Genomic DNA, 15,561 nt, shown 5'->3' with positions numbered 1-15,561 from the left:
CCAAAAACCTCTAGGAAAAATTCTTGGAGCTCCACGAAGGCACCTCAGAAGCAAAGTTAGCAAGGCGAGACATCCTCTGGACTCAGCTTACAAATCTCCGGATGAACAATGGAGAGAAGGTAGCACAACTCCAAGCGAGAATCAAAGAACTAATAACTCAACTGAACAACCTCGAAGAATCGGTAACAAATCGAGATTTGATCCGGTATGCGCTCAACGCCTTCCCGAGAACGTCATAATGAGCATCCTTAGTAGATGCATACTACATCTCTAAGGACTTTGAGGTAAGTACGCTAGAAAACTTATTTTCTACTTTCTAACTTCACGAGTCTTGAATTGTAGAACCTAAACAAATAGAGAAGTCAAATCTCAATATTGCCCTACAAGCCGAGATGGACTATCCCGACTCTGAAGCATCGATCGATGAAATTGAAGCGGCGCTATTGATAAGGAAGTTCAATAAGTTTATTAAGACTAATAAATTTAGATCACAGTGGAGAAAGCATTAACGCAACAGAAGGATGGCCCGTTGCTACAATTGCAATGAAGAGGGGCACATCAAGGATGACTGCCCAAAAATAAAGAAAAAGAACAACGAAAAGGAGAAAGGAAAGTACAAGCCAACATCCTCCAAGTACAATACCTTGAAGATCACATGGTCAGATTCGTCGTCCTTCGAATCTGAAGTTGAAGCCTTCTCGGGATTAGCACTGATGGCCAACCATCAAATTAGAGAAGAAACCAGCTCAAAGATGAACATAGATGAAGGGGGAGAATCATCAGAAGAAAGTTGCGATAAAGGGGGAGCATTAGAAATAGAGGTAAGTGAGGTACGTACTCTAAACCCGAAACAATCTTTTCATTTTATCAAAGTTCTTACAAAAGACTTAGTAAAATCAGAAAAAGAAATTGCTGATTTAAAAATATTGTTAGATAATTTACAAACAGAAAATGATAATTTGAAAATACAGATTCAAAATATGAAAACTGATGCATGCTTAAAACCTAACAACTTTCAAAAATCAAAACTTATAGTTTATGGAAAGTTAAGTTGGTATATTAGACAACATCAGGGACAACTTAGAAAGATTTCTAAAAATGGTGTACCCCCTAAATTTTTAGTTAATCCAGTAGGAAGGAACCTATATTGAGTTCCCAAGTCCAATTTAGATTAAAAATTCTCTTATGTTTAGGCTTTCAGAGAAATTAAATGTTTATATTCCTTAAAAGGTTTTGTCTAGAAGTGGTTGATGATCCAATAACCAAGAAGGTCTAATGTTTTGCCACAACCTGGAAGCCGATTATCGAATTGAATATTTAATTGACAAACTGATAAGCTTGAAAATTAATTTAATGCTTTTAAATTCTTGTCAATTATTAAAAAATTCATTTTTTTTAAATTATTTTGAAAATGTTCAATTAACTTGAAAAATGTTTTTAAAACTTGACCATTTGTACCTATTTTTTTTTATGTGATCAAAGGGGGAGAGATAGGTACAAGTTTAGGGGGAGTTAATTTTTTTTTACTGATAGATTTTTTTATCAATTTTAATATTGCAATTACTTATATTACAAATTTATGCTTAAATGTTTTATTTGCATTTATTACTTGTCTGTTTTTACCCTAACTTAAACTTGGATTGATGCATATCAAAAAGGGGGAGATTGTTAATCCCTATGGTTGTTTTGATGTGATCAACTAAGTTAGGTTAGGTCCTGTTTGATTTTGGTCCCTGTGTCTAAGTGTGTAGGAGCTTAGGAGCATAGGAAGTCGAGCGGAAGACGCAGCTAGTGAGAAGGATGGCACGGGAAGGGAGTCGACGGGCTCAGTGCGTCGAAGGATGAAAAAGTTGCGGAAGAGTACACCGGTGGATTAGAAGAACTTGCACGACGTTCAAGGGATGAGAAGCCGGGGCGGAAGCCTGCTCAAGGAGAAGGCCGAAAATTAGGTTCGGGTGAGCCCTATTTCGGTTGGCCGAACTCACCCAAGCGATCGGAGCTTCGGAAGAAGAAAAAGAGAAGCTGGAGCTATTTATACCATGCAGGTGGAGGGTACCCTCCATGGTATTGAGGGCGCCCTCCATGAGGTATTGAGGGCGCCCTCAACCCAGTCTTTGTGACCGTTGGCAAACGGATAAAGCTTTATCCGCTTATTCGCCTTGGAGGCGCCCTCCATCCCTTGGGAGACGCCTTCAACCTTAAAAATGAGATTTCCAGAGGCTATAAAAGGACCCCTGAACCTAGGAATTAAACATCAACTCTTGTATTCAATTCCTAGCAACGTTTGAGCTTTCTTAGTGTGTAAAAGACTTCTCCGCCTTCAGAGAAGGAGATTGTTTTTGAGCTTTTCAACCGTCTTGGATTAACAACCACCTATGTTGTAACCAAGTCAATCTCTTGAGTCTTTTCTCTATTTTCTGTCATTTTATTATTTTACTGTTGCATTTTTAGAGTTGAAATAACGAGGAGGGTATTTCTTATTTTTCAGGCAATTCACCCCTCCCTCTTGTCGGCCCGCTGCACGAACACAATGCAGTCATCCTCCATCAGTACACAGATGAAGTAAAATGTTGAGTGTTTCTTATCACTTTATCTGGCTCAGCGCAGAGGTGGTTTAACCGACTCCCAACTGAGTACATTCTATTGCCCCTTGAAGGTCGACAAGAGGGGGGTGAATTGCCCTTCACAAATAAAAATAAGCAAACACCTTTCTCAAACAATCGGGCTTTACAATTACACACTTAATTAAAAGGAATAAAAAAATATAACAAGAATGAGTACGAGACAGATCATTTACTTGGTTGGCAATCAAGGGATTGCTACTCTAAGGAAATCAAGCTCAGTAAGATAATCTCCTTCTCAAACAAAACGTTGAAGGCGGAGAAACCTCGTACACGAGAATAACACTTAGAAAGTAAAAATAGAATAGAACTTTGAGTACAAAGTATGTTGTCTCAACTACTAAGATAAAAACTCTATTTATTGCCTGCTAGTCGAGCTGCTCGGGGCGCTTGGAATGGCTCCAGGTGGCTGGATGTGGATAAAACTTTATCCATGTTGCAACGGCTCCTCAAGGATAAGATTTTTCTGATCTGAGCGCTTGGAATAGGCTGACCCAGACTGCGTCCAGGGCGCGAGCCGAGGACGCCCTGGCTGCCCTCGGGGGTCCGGTCTTCCTCTCGTTCTGGCTCTGTTCGCTCTGGTTCTGTTTACTTGGGTGATTTCGACCATCCGGAATAGGGCTCACCCGAACCCATTTTCCGGCCATCTCCTCGAGCAATCTTCCGCTTCAGCTTCTCATCCCTCGGAAACGCCGCGTGCTCCCTTCTCGTCCGCTAGCGTACTTTTTCATAGTACCTCATCTCTCAGATGCACCGAGCCCATCAACTCTCTCTCGTGTCGTCTTTCTCGCTAGCTATGTCTTTCGCTCAACTTCTTGTGCTCCTAAGTTCCTGTATATTTAGATACAAGGATCAAACCACAACATAACTTAACTTGATTTAGTTGATCACATCAAAACTATCATGGGATACTTACAATTTATTCTTTTTTGATGTGAGCAATCCAAGTTAAATGAGGGTAAATAAAACACAAATAACAGTAAAATAGCAAGTACAAAATTTGTAATTAATAGCCAATGTTAACCAATGTAATGCAAAATAAATGTACTCTCCACCTAGACTTAATCTCTAATTCTCCTCCTCTGATCACATTAAAAATATAGGTAGGGTATGAAGTTGACTTGAAATAAATTTAAAACAAGGTCTAAGGGATACCAATTAATAACCAATGTACCATCCAAAAAATTATGAAGTTTAAATTTAAAAAATCTGGATTTTCACAAGTTATAAGCCATAGAAATAAAAAATATTTTTAATTATGAAAAATTCTAAAAATTTTTATAAATGTTAGACAAATATTGTAAAATTTTCATTAAAAATTGAAATTAGTATAAACAGTAATAAATTCTTTTTGACATAAAGACATATTTTCATAAAAGAAATATTAAAAATAGTTTTTTTAAGATAAAAAAAAATTGTTAGAAAATTTTGAAAATGTGTTATAGCAAGTATCTTTGCAGAAAAAATAAATTTTCAAAAAATAGCTTTTCAAAAAATTTTAATATTAAAAGATAGCATTTGGATAAATAATTTATATAAAATTCAATAACAGTCAAACAGTTTTAAAAATATTTTTTTAACAGAGAACATGATAACTTTTTATAGAAAAAAAAATTGTAAAAATTACTCTATAGATTAATTTAAATTTAAAAATATAATATTTGCTAAAAAAATACATAAAAATAATTTAACGGTTGAAAATTTTTGAATTTTTTTAGGTAAGTGATGAAATTCTCTTTCTCATAAAAATTAAAGAAGAAATTATACGAAACAATATATTTAGATAATTCTAAGTAAATAAATTCAAAAAAAAATTAAAAATACGACATGCATAAAAAATTAATTTAAGCATAATTTTGGAACCAAAAATATGTTCCTTCCAACTGGATTAATCAAAACTTTTCTAGGAATATATTTTGATGATAATTTTTCTTATTTGGCCCTTGTGATATCTAAAATATCAATTTAGTCTTTGATAATTTTTAAAATTTGAAATAGCAATATTTGAATATGCAGAATTCCTTAGATTCTCTTTTCTACTTTTAATTTTTCATTTTTAACTTTTAGTCTGTCAAAATCTTTTAATCGACAAGATGTTGCTAAAGTTCCTTTTAATTCATTATTTTCTTCTAATAATTTTTTATTATCAATTTATAATTTGTAAGAATTTTTTGATAATATTTTTATAAACTTAAATAACTGGTCAGGAGGTAGAGATCGTACCTGACCCCAGTGTCGATCAGATCTATGGGGCTCAACTCCCCACTTAGAAGCAAGGCTCCCAACTTATATCTGCCCAGCCCCAGTGCTGGTCGGATCTATTAGGTTCAGCTCTTCACTCAGAAGTAAGGCTCTCAACTTTCATTATATGTTCGATCGGCCCAAAGTGTCGGTCGAACGTTCTAGAACTTGGCTCCTCGTTCTTCAAGGGCAAGTCTTTTAGCATATGACTACTCAACCCAAAGTGTCAGTCAGACCTTCCAAAACTTAGCTCCTCGTTCTTTAGGGGCAAGTCTCTCAGCATATATTTGGTCAGCTCTAAAGTCGATCGGACTTAAGAGACTTAGCGCTATACACCCCCAGCGCCAAGATACACAGAATAAATTCGGTCGGCTCCAACACCGCTCAGGCATACGAGACTCAGCTCCCCGCTTCTACAATATAATTATCAGCATATAACCGGTTTGCTAAGAGTCGATCAGATTAACAAGGCTTAGCTCCTCACTCAACGCCAAGGCTCGTAGTATGTATCCGGTCGGCCCAATCATCAATCGGACCTACAGAGCCTAGCTCCCTACTTCTCATGTGCAAGTCTCCCAGCATACAATTGGTCGGCTACAAGGTCGGTCACAATGCCTCCACGAGACAGCATTGTCAGAGAATCATAACAACCTGTCAGAAAATAATAGCTACTAATCAGGGAATATTCTGCTACCAGGACATATACATGCAATGGAACCTTCCTCTGAGGGTAGTCGTACAACTTCTATTACCTAACGTTACTTGACACATTTTGACGGTAGACATTCTCAGTCGCATTAATAATACAGAGGTTACGAAAGATAGTTCATATACATGTAACACAACCTTCCTCAAAGGATGGTCGTACATTTTCTGTTACTCGATATATTCTGACATCAGAGATTCTCTAATGTCTCATTATTACAGAAGTTCTGAGGGTCAATATAAAAAATGGTCCTCTCCGTTAGTCAAGTAACTTTTACATTACACGCGTGCATTTACACTGTGATTCTACTGTTCATCTTCTTCTCCATTTCACTCGATTATTGTTCTGACATGAGCGTCGAAGCGCCTAGGCCAGGGACCCCTCCCTGATTCTTGCTCTAACGTTCCCGTTGGTTGTATCTATGATGTGCGTAGGTCTGCAATCCCCAACTCCAGGATCACTTTGTATCATCTTCTTCTAACTCAGAGTCTTTACACTATCAACACCAAGCTACCCTGATATCCCTCTATCCACCATGTCATCTCCAATACTTTTAGATAAGATAAGATGGGAAAGAGAATCTCTTTGTATTATACTTTCGAATCCATATAAGAATGTTATAATGTTATGAAATACCATGGCAAAGAGCATTAGGAGCAAACTTAGAATTGAAGAATGAGGCATGGAAATACATCGAAATATATTGTTAATGTTTAATAAATTTCCTATTTTCCAATAATATCATTTTATCATTATTATTGAAATACTATTTTATTTAATTTTAAAAAGAAAAGGAAATATGATAAACTCTTCCTTTCTTTATTCTCTAGAAAACATTCATCTTTGAACCAAACAATCACGCCGTTTTCATGCACAGCGGTCCTTCTACGCCCAAATCGAGCCATCCTAACCGCCGCAGATCCTTCTTCGATCGGACTCCTCGATATTCTTCTCCAGTCCCTTCCCTCTCGCAAAAGATTACTGTTTTTTTTTTTTTTTTTGCTCTCTTCTGCTTCAAACCCAGCCGCGCTTCCTCGCCCCCAATCCCAATGCGAAGTCGGTATGTTCTGGCAGAAAAATTGCTGTTCTAATGTGATTTCTTCGATAAACGGATAAACTTGAACTATTATTAGTTTGGGGTCTCTTAAAGTTTGTTTTTTTTGATGGTTTGCGTTTGTCGGGGATGATGATTTTGTACATTTTTGTGCCGCTTCTGTGCTTCCTTCTTTGATTTAGAGAAATTCAGTGTTCTTCGTTTGATTCTAGCTTATATCTTGGCCAATGTTTGGACTTTTCTTCTACTTGATTTTAGTTATATGTTCACACTCCTCTATTGCTTAGATTTGGATCTTTGGAACTTCCGTTTCAAGGTTAATTTTTGTGCTTTTGCATTAGTTTCATGCATCATCAACTGTCTGTCTGTAGGTAAATCTTCATTATTGGGCATCTTAAGTAGGAAAACTAGGATTTCAAGCTATAGACCATCATGTTATCATTTGCTGAAAAATTCTTTGGGTTCACTTAATCTGGCTAAATGATTTAACTATAATATGTTGAGATCAAAATGTTGTTATTTTGCCTTTTCATCTCGTTTTTGTTATGTGTGTTGATCAATTTTATGAATCAAGCAGGTTTAGGATGAAATTATGAGCAAGGCCATGGAGTTCAAACCAGGAGACGAGGTGGAGGTCTTAAGGAGAAACGAGGAACTGAATGTCTCTTGGTTTCCAGCAATAATATCATCGGTTCTTGTTAATAAATATTCTGTGAGTTATAAATTATTCGTAAAACCTCAAGGAAAGCCCATTGCGGAGACAGTGGATGATAAAGATGTTAGGCCCTCCCCACCTCTTGTTCCTCACAAGCAAGATTGGACTGTTGGTGACATTGTTGAGGTGCTTGATACACATTCTTGGAAGGTAGCGAAGATTGCTAAGATCCTCAAGAAAGGATATGTCGTCGCCAAAATCTTTGGCTCTATCCAGCTTAAAAGATTTCTGCTATATGATGTAAGGGTTCCGCAAGCTTGGCAGACCAACCATTGGGTCAATAAGGTAGAATTTTGGTTATACCTATATGACATAATATTGGTCATCCTCCAAGTAGATTATGCAATTTTTCATTCAGATACCATTTGAATAGATTGACAATCAATCACACTTGTATTTCATTATTTGTGTGTTCTTTCTGTATGGCTTACTGGTTGCATTTTTTTTCATCTAGATGAGAAAGGGCATACTAATCTCTTTTACTTGACATATCGTATGCATATGTATTATCACAGTGTGCATTAGCAATAACTGTCACTAGCAAGACTCGATTTTCCTAAATCTTTAGGTGGGAGTTTATGTAACCTCATATCAGATCCTGATTGATCGAAGGATTATTTATGTTGTCTAACTGAAAGGAATAATGATCGAGCTGTGATCGGTAATTGTTGAATTTCAACTTCATTCATCTTCATGGCAAATACAATCTACATTACTTTGAGAAACAAATAACATATATTTGTGCTAAATTCAAGCTTTGATCGATGCCAATTTAAATTCAGAATTGGCTCCGAGCATAACTGATGAGTTAACTAAGCTCAATCTGTTTGTTACACATTGGTTTAATTGCATCGTGTTCGATTTTATCATTGTTTTGCATGAATAGCCTTTTCGAACAAATAGCCTTTCTTTCATTGGTTCCGTAGTTGTGTTCTAATGTTTGTATGCTAGTGTAGATTATCAATTTCTTAGAAAAAAATAGCTTATGATAGCAAAGAGCACTGTGTGTTGAGAGAGATAGCGAAAGAGAAATCACAATTGAATTTGATGTTCAAAAGACCTGTTTCCTTCTTTACTTCTTGTACAACATCAAATATCCATTGCTTGTCAAATTTAATTCGATTCTGTTGATTAATAGAAAGTCATTTCCAGGTCGAAAATGGGAAGCATTTTCATTGCGGTTTGATGCCTTCTAACTCCAAGCACACAGAAAAAGTTGAAGATGGAATTCACCAAGAAGCTTGCATTATACAGAAGTTCAACACAAAACACCCAGAAGCTTACAACGGGCATAAATTTGACAAAAGGCAGCTTTGCCCCATGCCTCCGACAACTTTAGAGAGGGACCTCAGACTCCACTGCATCGCGGCTTGTGATCCTGAGATAATAGGTACTGGCAAGAAAAGGAAGGTGAGCATGGAAGGCAGACGAACTTCGCCTAGAAAAATTGATGTTGTTACTTTCTCTAAAGTTTCAAATCTTGAAAATTGCATGCTCAAGTCCGGTAAAACTAGAAGAACTGTGAAGACTGGGTTACAAGCTGATAAGATCTTCCTGGACGAGCATGCCACACCTTTATTTAGAATACCTATGGGAGTTGCTGAAGAGACCGATGAATGCTCTGTTGCTAGCTGTAGTAGTAACGAAACCGAAGAAAGTTGTTTCGGGGGTGCAGGAAGGCATTCTAGGAATGCTTCTGGAAAATCTACTAATGTCATGCCTTCTAGCCCAAATGAAGGCGAGAGAGAGCATGAAACAATCTTTAAAGACAAGTTAGCTGCCAGCGTCCATATGTTAGAGCTACGTGCATATCGATCCACTCTGCGAGCTTTACATGCGTCCGGTCCTTTAAGCTGGGAGCAGGAGACACTTGTAACAAATCTACGTCTCTCGCTCAACATAAGCAATGAAGAACATTTGCTTCACCTAAAGCAGCTACTATCTGTGTAAGTCGTGCTTCGAATCCAAACTAGTTGTTGTCTCTAGGTATCGAGATATTCTCACTTTTCAAAGATTAGCATAGCATTTCGTGCGGAGAAAGAGTTACCAGTCCATGTTAATTCAACAATGCCCTGATTTCTCCCATTAGCTTTGTTGTTGTTTCATGTGTAATATGATTATCCAATCTACTTAGACAATTTTCTTCGTATAAGCAAACGATATGGTCTCTATAATGAACTTCAACTGCAAATGGTTTATTGGATGTATTGCTAACTAGATTCTTCAAAAGTAAATGAATGCCATTTTGGAGGGATTTTCGATTGTTTCGGATGGAAGTTTTCTACATGTTTGAAAAAACATACATATGTGTACATATGATTCTAGCTCTGATCAACTCACAAGGATATGAAAATATCTTATAAATGTAGATCCGTTATATTAACGGTCCTCCTAGTATCGGTCTCACGGATATGGAGGGAGGTACATGCAGGTACACAGATATCAAAGATGTCATACGCCTACCGTCTGTGCTACGCCTTGTGGGCATCTGTATATCTTATAAAACTTCTAGAGCCAATAGTTTTGATCAAAATTATTATATTGTTAATTTTGAACCAAGTTATTATATCAAAATTATTATCACTTTATTTTCTATTTTTAAAATAATAGTTTGAGATTTTTGTAAAAAGTATCTTTTATTGTTTTATATTTTTTTCTTTATATTTTTTAAATGTATAACTTATGTAATAGGTTTTAAAATTTTATCACATAATTTATATCATTTTATTTTTATTCAAAAAATTATAATTTTTTAATTCATGTAACAGTTTTTATCGAAATTATTACATAAGTCTACTGAGATGCATATTCGACTTTTCCTATTAAACTAACCTATTATGTTATGTTCAGTAGGTTTCCCTTTGTCTAGTATATTCAATTTACTTGACCTAATTCACTTACTTTGCTCATCCACTTCAATTAATGACTAGTTAGGTTTAGTAATTATCTTTACGGGTTGACGTAATTAGCCTTGCATGAGCATTTACTCCAATAAATTTTAGAATTAATTCTCAATAAATATAAAATGTCTTGTTAGGTACATAATTTCTCTGTGTAAATTAAAAAGTTGTTGTATTAAGATAAAATATTTTTTATAATTTATCTAATTAGGCCTAGTTATTGAATTTGATTAGTTTAACTAGCTCAGCTAGATTTGGCCCATCGCAGATCAGAATCGGTCCAGTAGGAGGCGGATCGGACCAAGTCGCGGATGAAGTTACAAATTTTATGAATATTTAAATTTTAACTAATTAAAAAAATAATTAGATTTAGAAATTTCGGATTCCATATCATATGATGTGTCTGCTGCATGGACACCTCGGCACGTGCGTTGTTGCAAGTGAGGAAGACGCGTGAGCGTTCGAGGAAACCGCGCGTCACGTGTGGTCTCTGCTTCGCTCGCCGACAGTCTCGTACTGCGCACTACCAAAATATCCAAAATGTCTTATTTATTATATTTTTTTTTCAACATCATCAAATGGATAACAAAAATGCGAGGATGGATTAAAGAACGTAGATTTGAAAAAAAAAAAAAAAAATTGAATGACCTCTCCTTCTATCCCTCCTATCGAAGTCGATTCTTTAGTTTTTTTTCTCTCACTTCTTCCCTTTAACTTTCCTCTCTTCTCTTTAATTAAATTGATTTTTTTTCTCACTTTTGTTCACATGTCCATTTCAAAAAACTAGTCCCGGGATTGTGGAGAGATGAGAACCAACTTAGTCCTGATAACCTATTAGATAAGAGTCAATATAGTCTTGGTCTCTAGGAAATTAGGTCCCGAAATAAGTAATGAAAAATAGTTTGGACTTTTTACGATCTAAAAAATTAACAGGATTTGAATGTATACAATTTGGTATCTCTAGATCGATGAGTGAATTTTGATTGAAATTGACCTAAGCTATTTGAATTTTTATAAACTTACACTCATCCGGTAGGGTTGAGTGAGAGGAAGGTAAATATCATATCAAACCTTACTTATAGTTAAGAAAAAACTAGGAACTCGGTGTGGGTAGATCAGGATCATTTTGGGTTTGATCTGAGAGCAAATCAGGTCCAACTTAATCTTGGTTTATAGGAGATTAGGCTCAATGTGATCCTAGTCTCCCCACACCATGCCCATCATTTTTCTTGATAAGAACCAAAGTTTGATAATATATCTATATTCCTCTCACTCACTCATACCGGATGAGTGTAAGTTTGTAGAAATTTAAATAGCTTAGATTCATTAGTGTATTTCGATTAAAATTTACTGATCAATCTAGATAACTTAAATTACACCTATTTTTAATCATGTAGATTTTTAGAATTGTAATGAGTCCAATAATATTAACTTTCAACTAGAACGTTTGAACCTAATCTTCTAGAAATTAGAACTATGTTGAATCTGATCCACCACCGTGCATGATTCTAGTATTTAGAAATCAACTAGTGTAATTAAGTTGTTGGGGTTAGATTTTAAAAATAAGTAACACGGCGATTATTGCATGCACGCCGGCAAAGGAGTGAGAAAAAAATTAATAGGAAAAAAATAGAAAGGAAAATTACATGCAAATGCGAGAGAAAAAAAAACGACGGTTAGCGAGAGGGATAGAACATGAAGGTCACAGCTTAAATCAATGGGTCCTTTGATTATTTTCAAAGTAGGTCGCGTTATTTGGAAATTTACCAAATGTACCTGCGTTGTCAATTCAATTCCTGAAAAAATGTTTGGCAAAAATTAAAAGAACATTTTTATTTTTTATTATCTAAAAACAATGTATTTCATATTTAAAAAAATATATTAAAAGCATACTCTATGAAATATAGTTATTCTAATATTGTATAACCTTTTTGATCAAAATTGATAACCTAGAGTAAAATTATTCCAACCTAATTGAAATTGTAATACATAGAATATTATATTGAAGTATCTTTTTTTCAACTTATAAAAAAAACACTTCAATATTATATATATATATATATATATATATATATATGAATTCCATTCGACTAATTCGGTCGTTCACCTCTCGAGTAAATTCGGAAGTCGATTTTCTTCATCATATTCATCCCATTTAAGATTTAAATTCAAATTTTCTTATTATTTCTGCTAGTATTTTATTATTGCATCGCCTCTATAGGGCACTATTGTGCCAATTTTGATATAACACTTCTGATCAAAATTACTAAGGTAATTAACCAAAGGCGCACTTAAATTGTGAAATTTTTAAAAGATGTATTTAATTTTATTTCTCAAAGATAATACTTATTTTTTATTTTACCCCTCCGCTAACTACTTTCATGTTATATTCAAAGAATAATACCACTGATATTAGATTTTAAAAAATTATATTATACGTTGGTGTAATCACGTTTAGAGTTTTGATATTTATTTGATAAGATATTTAATGGAGTTTAGTCAAAATTGACTTAATCAAGAGAGAAATTTAGTTAGGTTAGGGTTGATCAGATGACTAGCAAAGAGAAGGTCTAAGAAAGTCAAAGTTGATCAGATGCTCGACAAAGTTAAAGCCGCAAGTGAAGGTTGACCGAATATCTAGCAAAGAAAAAAAATCTAAGCAAATCAAGAGTGAACGAATACTTCGCAAGAGGAAAATCCTAAGGGATTAAACCTTAGATAATGAAAAGTCTTGTAAAAGAGAACTCCAAGTAAGTGGAAAATCCTAATGAAGTGGAACTTAGTTGGTGAAAAGTCTTGGAGGAGTGAACTCCAAGTAAGTGAAAAATCTCAAGGGAATAAGCCTTTGGTAGTGAGAAGTCTTGGAGGAATGAACTTAAAACAAGTGAAAAATCTCAAGGGAATAAACCTTTGGTAGTAAGAAGTCTTGAAGGAGTAAACTCTAAGCAAATAGAAAATTCTAAGGGAGTGAACCTTTAGTAATGAAAAGTCTTGGAAGAATGAACTCCTAGTGTGGCCAAAATGCGGTCAATCGGACTAGCATATTTTGAATATTGCTAACACTATTTTACCTTTAGTATTTGTATTTATTCTGATAATTCAATGTTACAGGAAAGTCTTAGTAAATTAGGTCGATCGAATACTAAATAGATGAAGAAGTCCAAACAAGTAGTCAAATCGGATGTTTGGCAAGTAAGGTAAGTCTTAAAGAGGTCTTCCATTCCAGAATATAGTGAGGACGTGTCCTAGTCTGGACAATCTTAGGCATTGATCCGACAGAAGAAACCAACAGAGGTTTCTAATTTGATATCAGACAATTCTAACTGTTAAAATCATTCATGCATAATTATATATTTTTAGCTCTATTTTGCTAGATCTTTTATTATTACTTTGTTGTGTTAACTTTGTTTTATATAAAAATAAAGTTTGAGTTAACCGAAGGGTTCGGTCGACCGATCCAAACAAATAAGCACAGAATAGATCGAAAACTAGTAAACAAGTAAAATAAGTGTTCAATCAATTGAACATGGTGTTGATCAACCGATCATATTTGGTAACCGAGGATCAGATAAGATCAAATCTATTTACAAAGGAAATAACAAGGTTCAGTCAACCAAACATATATTTGGTCCACCGAATACATATGGTAAGTGTGAGTCAGAAAAGAACAGATCAAGTACCAAAAGAAAATTTAGATGTTCAGTCGGCTGATAAAGGTTTATTTCGCTAAAAATATGATCCGGGCAGATTGTGAACTTCGATGCGAAGCCGGTCAGATTCTAGAGATTGGTCAACTAAAAAAGATGTTGGATATATGTGAATGGAGAAGAGGTGGAAGAGACATAAAGCTCTATTGTGATGGGACTTTAGTCATACATTGAGAGTTTCAAGACATATTAGTTTATTTATATTGATTCACATGCATTGATAATGTGAATAAATGCATGGTAAGATTCTCTCTCTCACATGTGGGTGTGTAGGGGGGGTGCAAATCTAGGGCCCAGATTGCACTGAACTAAATTGACTCGTGTGCGAGCACGACCTTCACGCGATATATGCCAAACCAGTCGGGGCAAAAATTTACCCAAGTAGAACAACCAACATTTTTCCACATAACCTTTTTGCTGCTTATTAAGGGTGTAATGAATGTATTAAATTAAAGATTCATGTAGCCGAGTGAAACTTTGACTTTTCACAGCTAGTGAATAATGATCATTAAACGATCATTAACGATCCCCTTTGATCTTGAGCTCTTATATAAGGACGTTGCAACCACAAGTAAAAGGTTAATTATAGACTTACACACTCAAAAAGTTGAAGCTCTCTACTTATGTTTCCCTTTTCTTCTATCTTGCATCTCTTGCTCGGTGGAGTGCTTGTGATAGCAGTCAGGTACCTCTCAGCTTGTTGTGACCATCAGTGCTTGGTGGGAATCACAGTTCACCATTGTATCCTGGGAAACAGAAGACCCGAGAATGCCTCGAAGTATAGCCGGAGGTGGGGCGAATCTATTTCAAAGAAACTGTGTATCACAAGCCTCGGTTCAGATGTCTGGCCGCTCACATCGCTCTCCCGGTCGCAGCGCCCGCTAGGCCTTGTTGCTTGCTCGGTCTCATCGCCCGCCGAGCCTCATCGCCCGCTCGGTTGCATGCTCGTCTGGTTGTAGCTAGCTCAGTTTACTCACCCAGCCGCTCGCTTGGATCGCTCAGCCTCTCTACCTTTAGGCAGCCCTGCCTTCTACTGTAAGGCTAACTGCACGCTTGACCTGTCTACCCAGTCGGTCAATCTACTATTTGCCCGCCCGACCCTTTTGTCCTCTCGGTCGAATCCTTCGCTTGACGAAATTCTGCTCAGCTTCGTCGTCTGCTCAGCTGAATCCTTCGCTCATCGAAATTCACTCGACCTCTACGTTTGTTCAATCGCACGCCCGTCCAGCCTCAGCTCGCTCGATCAGTTTGCTCGGCCGCTTGTTTACTCGCTCGACAATTTGGTCACTTGATCTGCGACTCACCTGTCTGATTGCTCACTCACCTGGCATCATAGCCCATTCAGCTGCTCCACTCGGTGAAATTCCACTCAACCTCTTACTCGGTTCGCTAGACAGTATGCACGCCCCGACCAGTCACTCGCTCGGCTACTCTATCCGGTCGGCCTAACTGCCCACTCCCCTATCTGACTACTTTGAGCTTGTTTGGTTGCTCAGCCCGATCGAGTGCTCAGCTCGCTCGGCTACTGTACAGTCTAAGTTCAGCATTTGGTAGAAACCATCCTCTGTTGGCAGTCTGAGATTATCAGCTCAAGTCATCTTGACAGATAAGTTGAAT

At 36.3% G+C, this 15,561-nt stretch overlaps 1 protein-coding gene across 2 annotated transcripts; it reads left to right on the top strand.

Annotated features, from left to right (window-relative positions):
* Positions 1 to 6,412: 6,412 nt before the first annotated feature.
* LOC122018750 lies at positions 6,413 to 9,537 on the top strand. 2 transcript variants are annotated; one of them, XM_042576164.1, is made up of 4 exons: positions 6,413 to 6,628; positions 7,200 to 7,622; positions 8,490 to 8,747; positions 8,838 to 9,537. In XM_042576164.1, the coding sequence occupies exons 2-4, from the start codon at positions 7,215 to 7,217 to the stop codon at positions 9,285 to 9,287; spliced, it is 1,116 nt and encodes a 371-aa protein (XP_042432098.1). In that variant the 5' UTR covers positions 6,413 to 6,628; positions 7,200 to 7,214; the 3' UTR covers positions 9,288 to 9,537. The 2 variants fall into 2 exon arrangements, with proteins under 2 accessions (XP_042432098.1, XP_042432097.1); XM_042576163.1 differs by having other exon boundaries at positions 8,490 to 9,536.
* The last annotated feature ends 6,024 nt before the right edge of the window (positions 9,538 to 15,561 follow it).

The sequence above is a fragment of the Zingiber officinale genome, chromosome 9A, assembly GCF_018446385.1.
Source record: "Zingiber officinale cultivar Zhangliang chromosome 9A, Zo_v1.1, whole genome shotgun sequence".
Classification (NCBI taxonomy): domain Eukaryota; kingdom Viridiplantae; phylum Streptophyta; class Magnoliopsida; order Zingiberales; family Zingiberaceae; genus Zingiber; species Zingiber officinale.
This window is presented reverse-complemented; position numbering and strand designations above follow the sequence as displayed.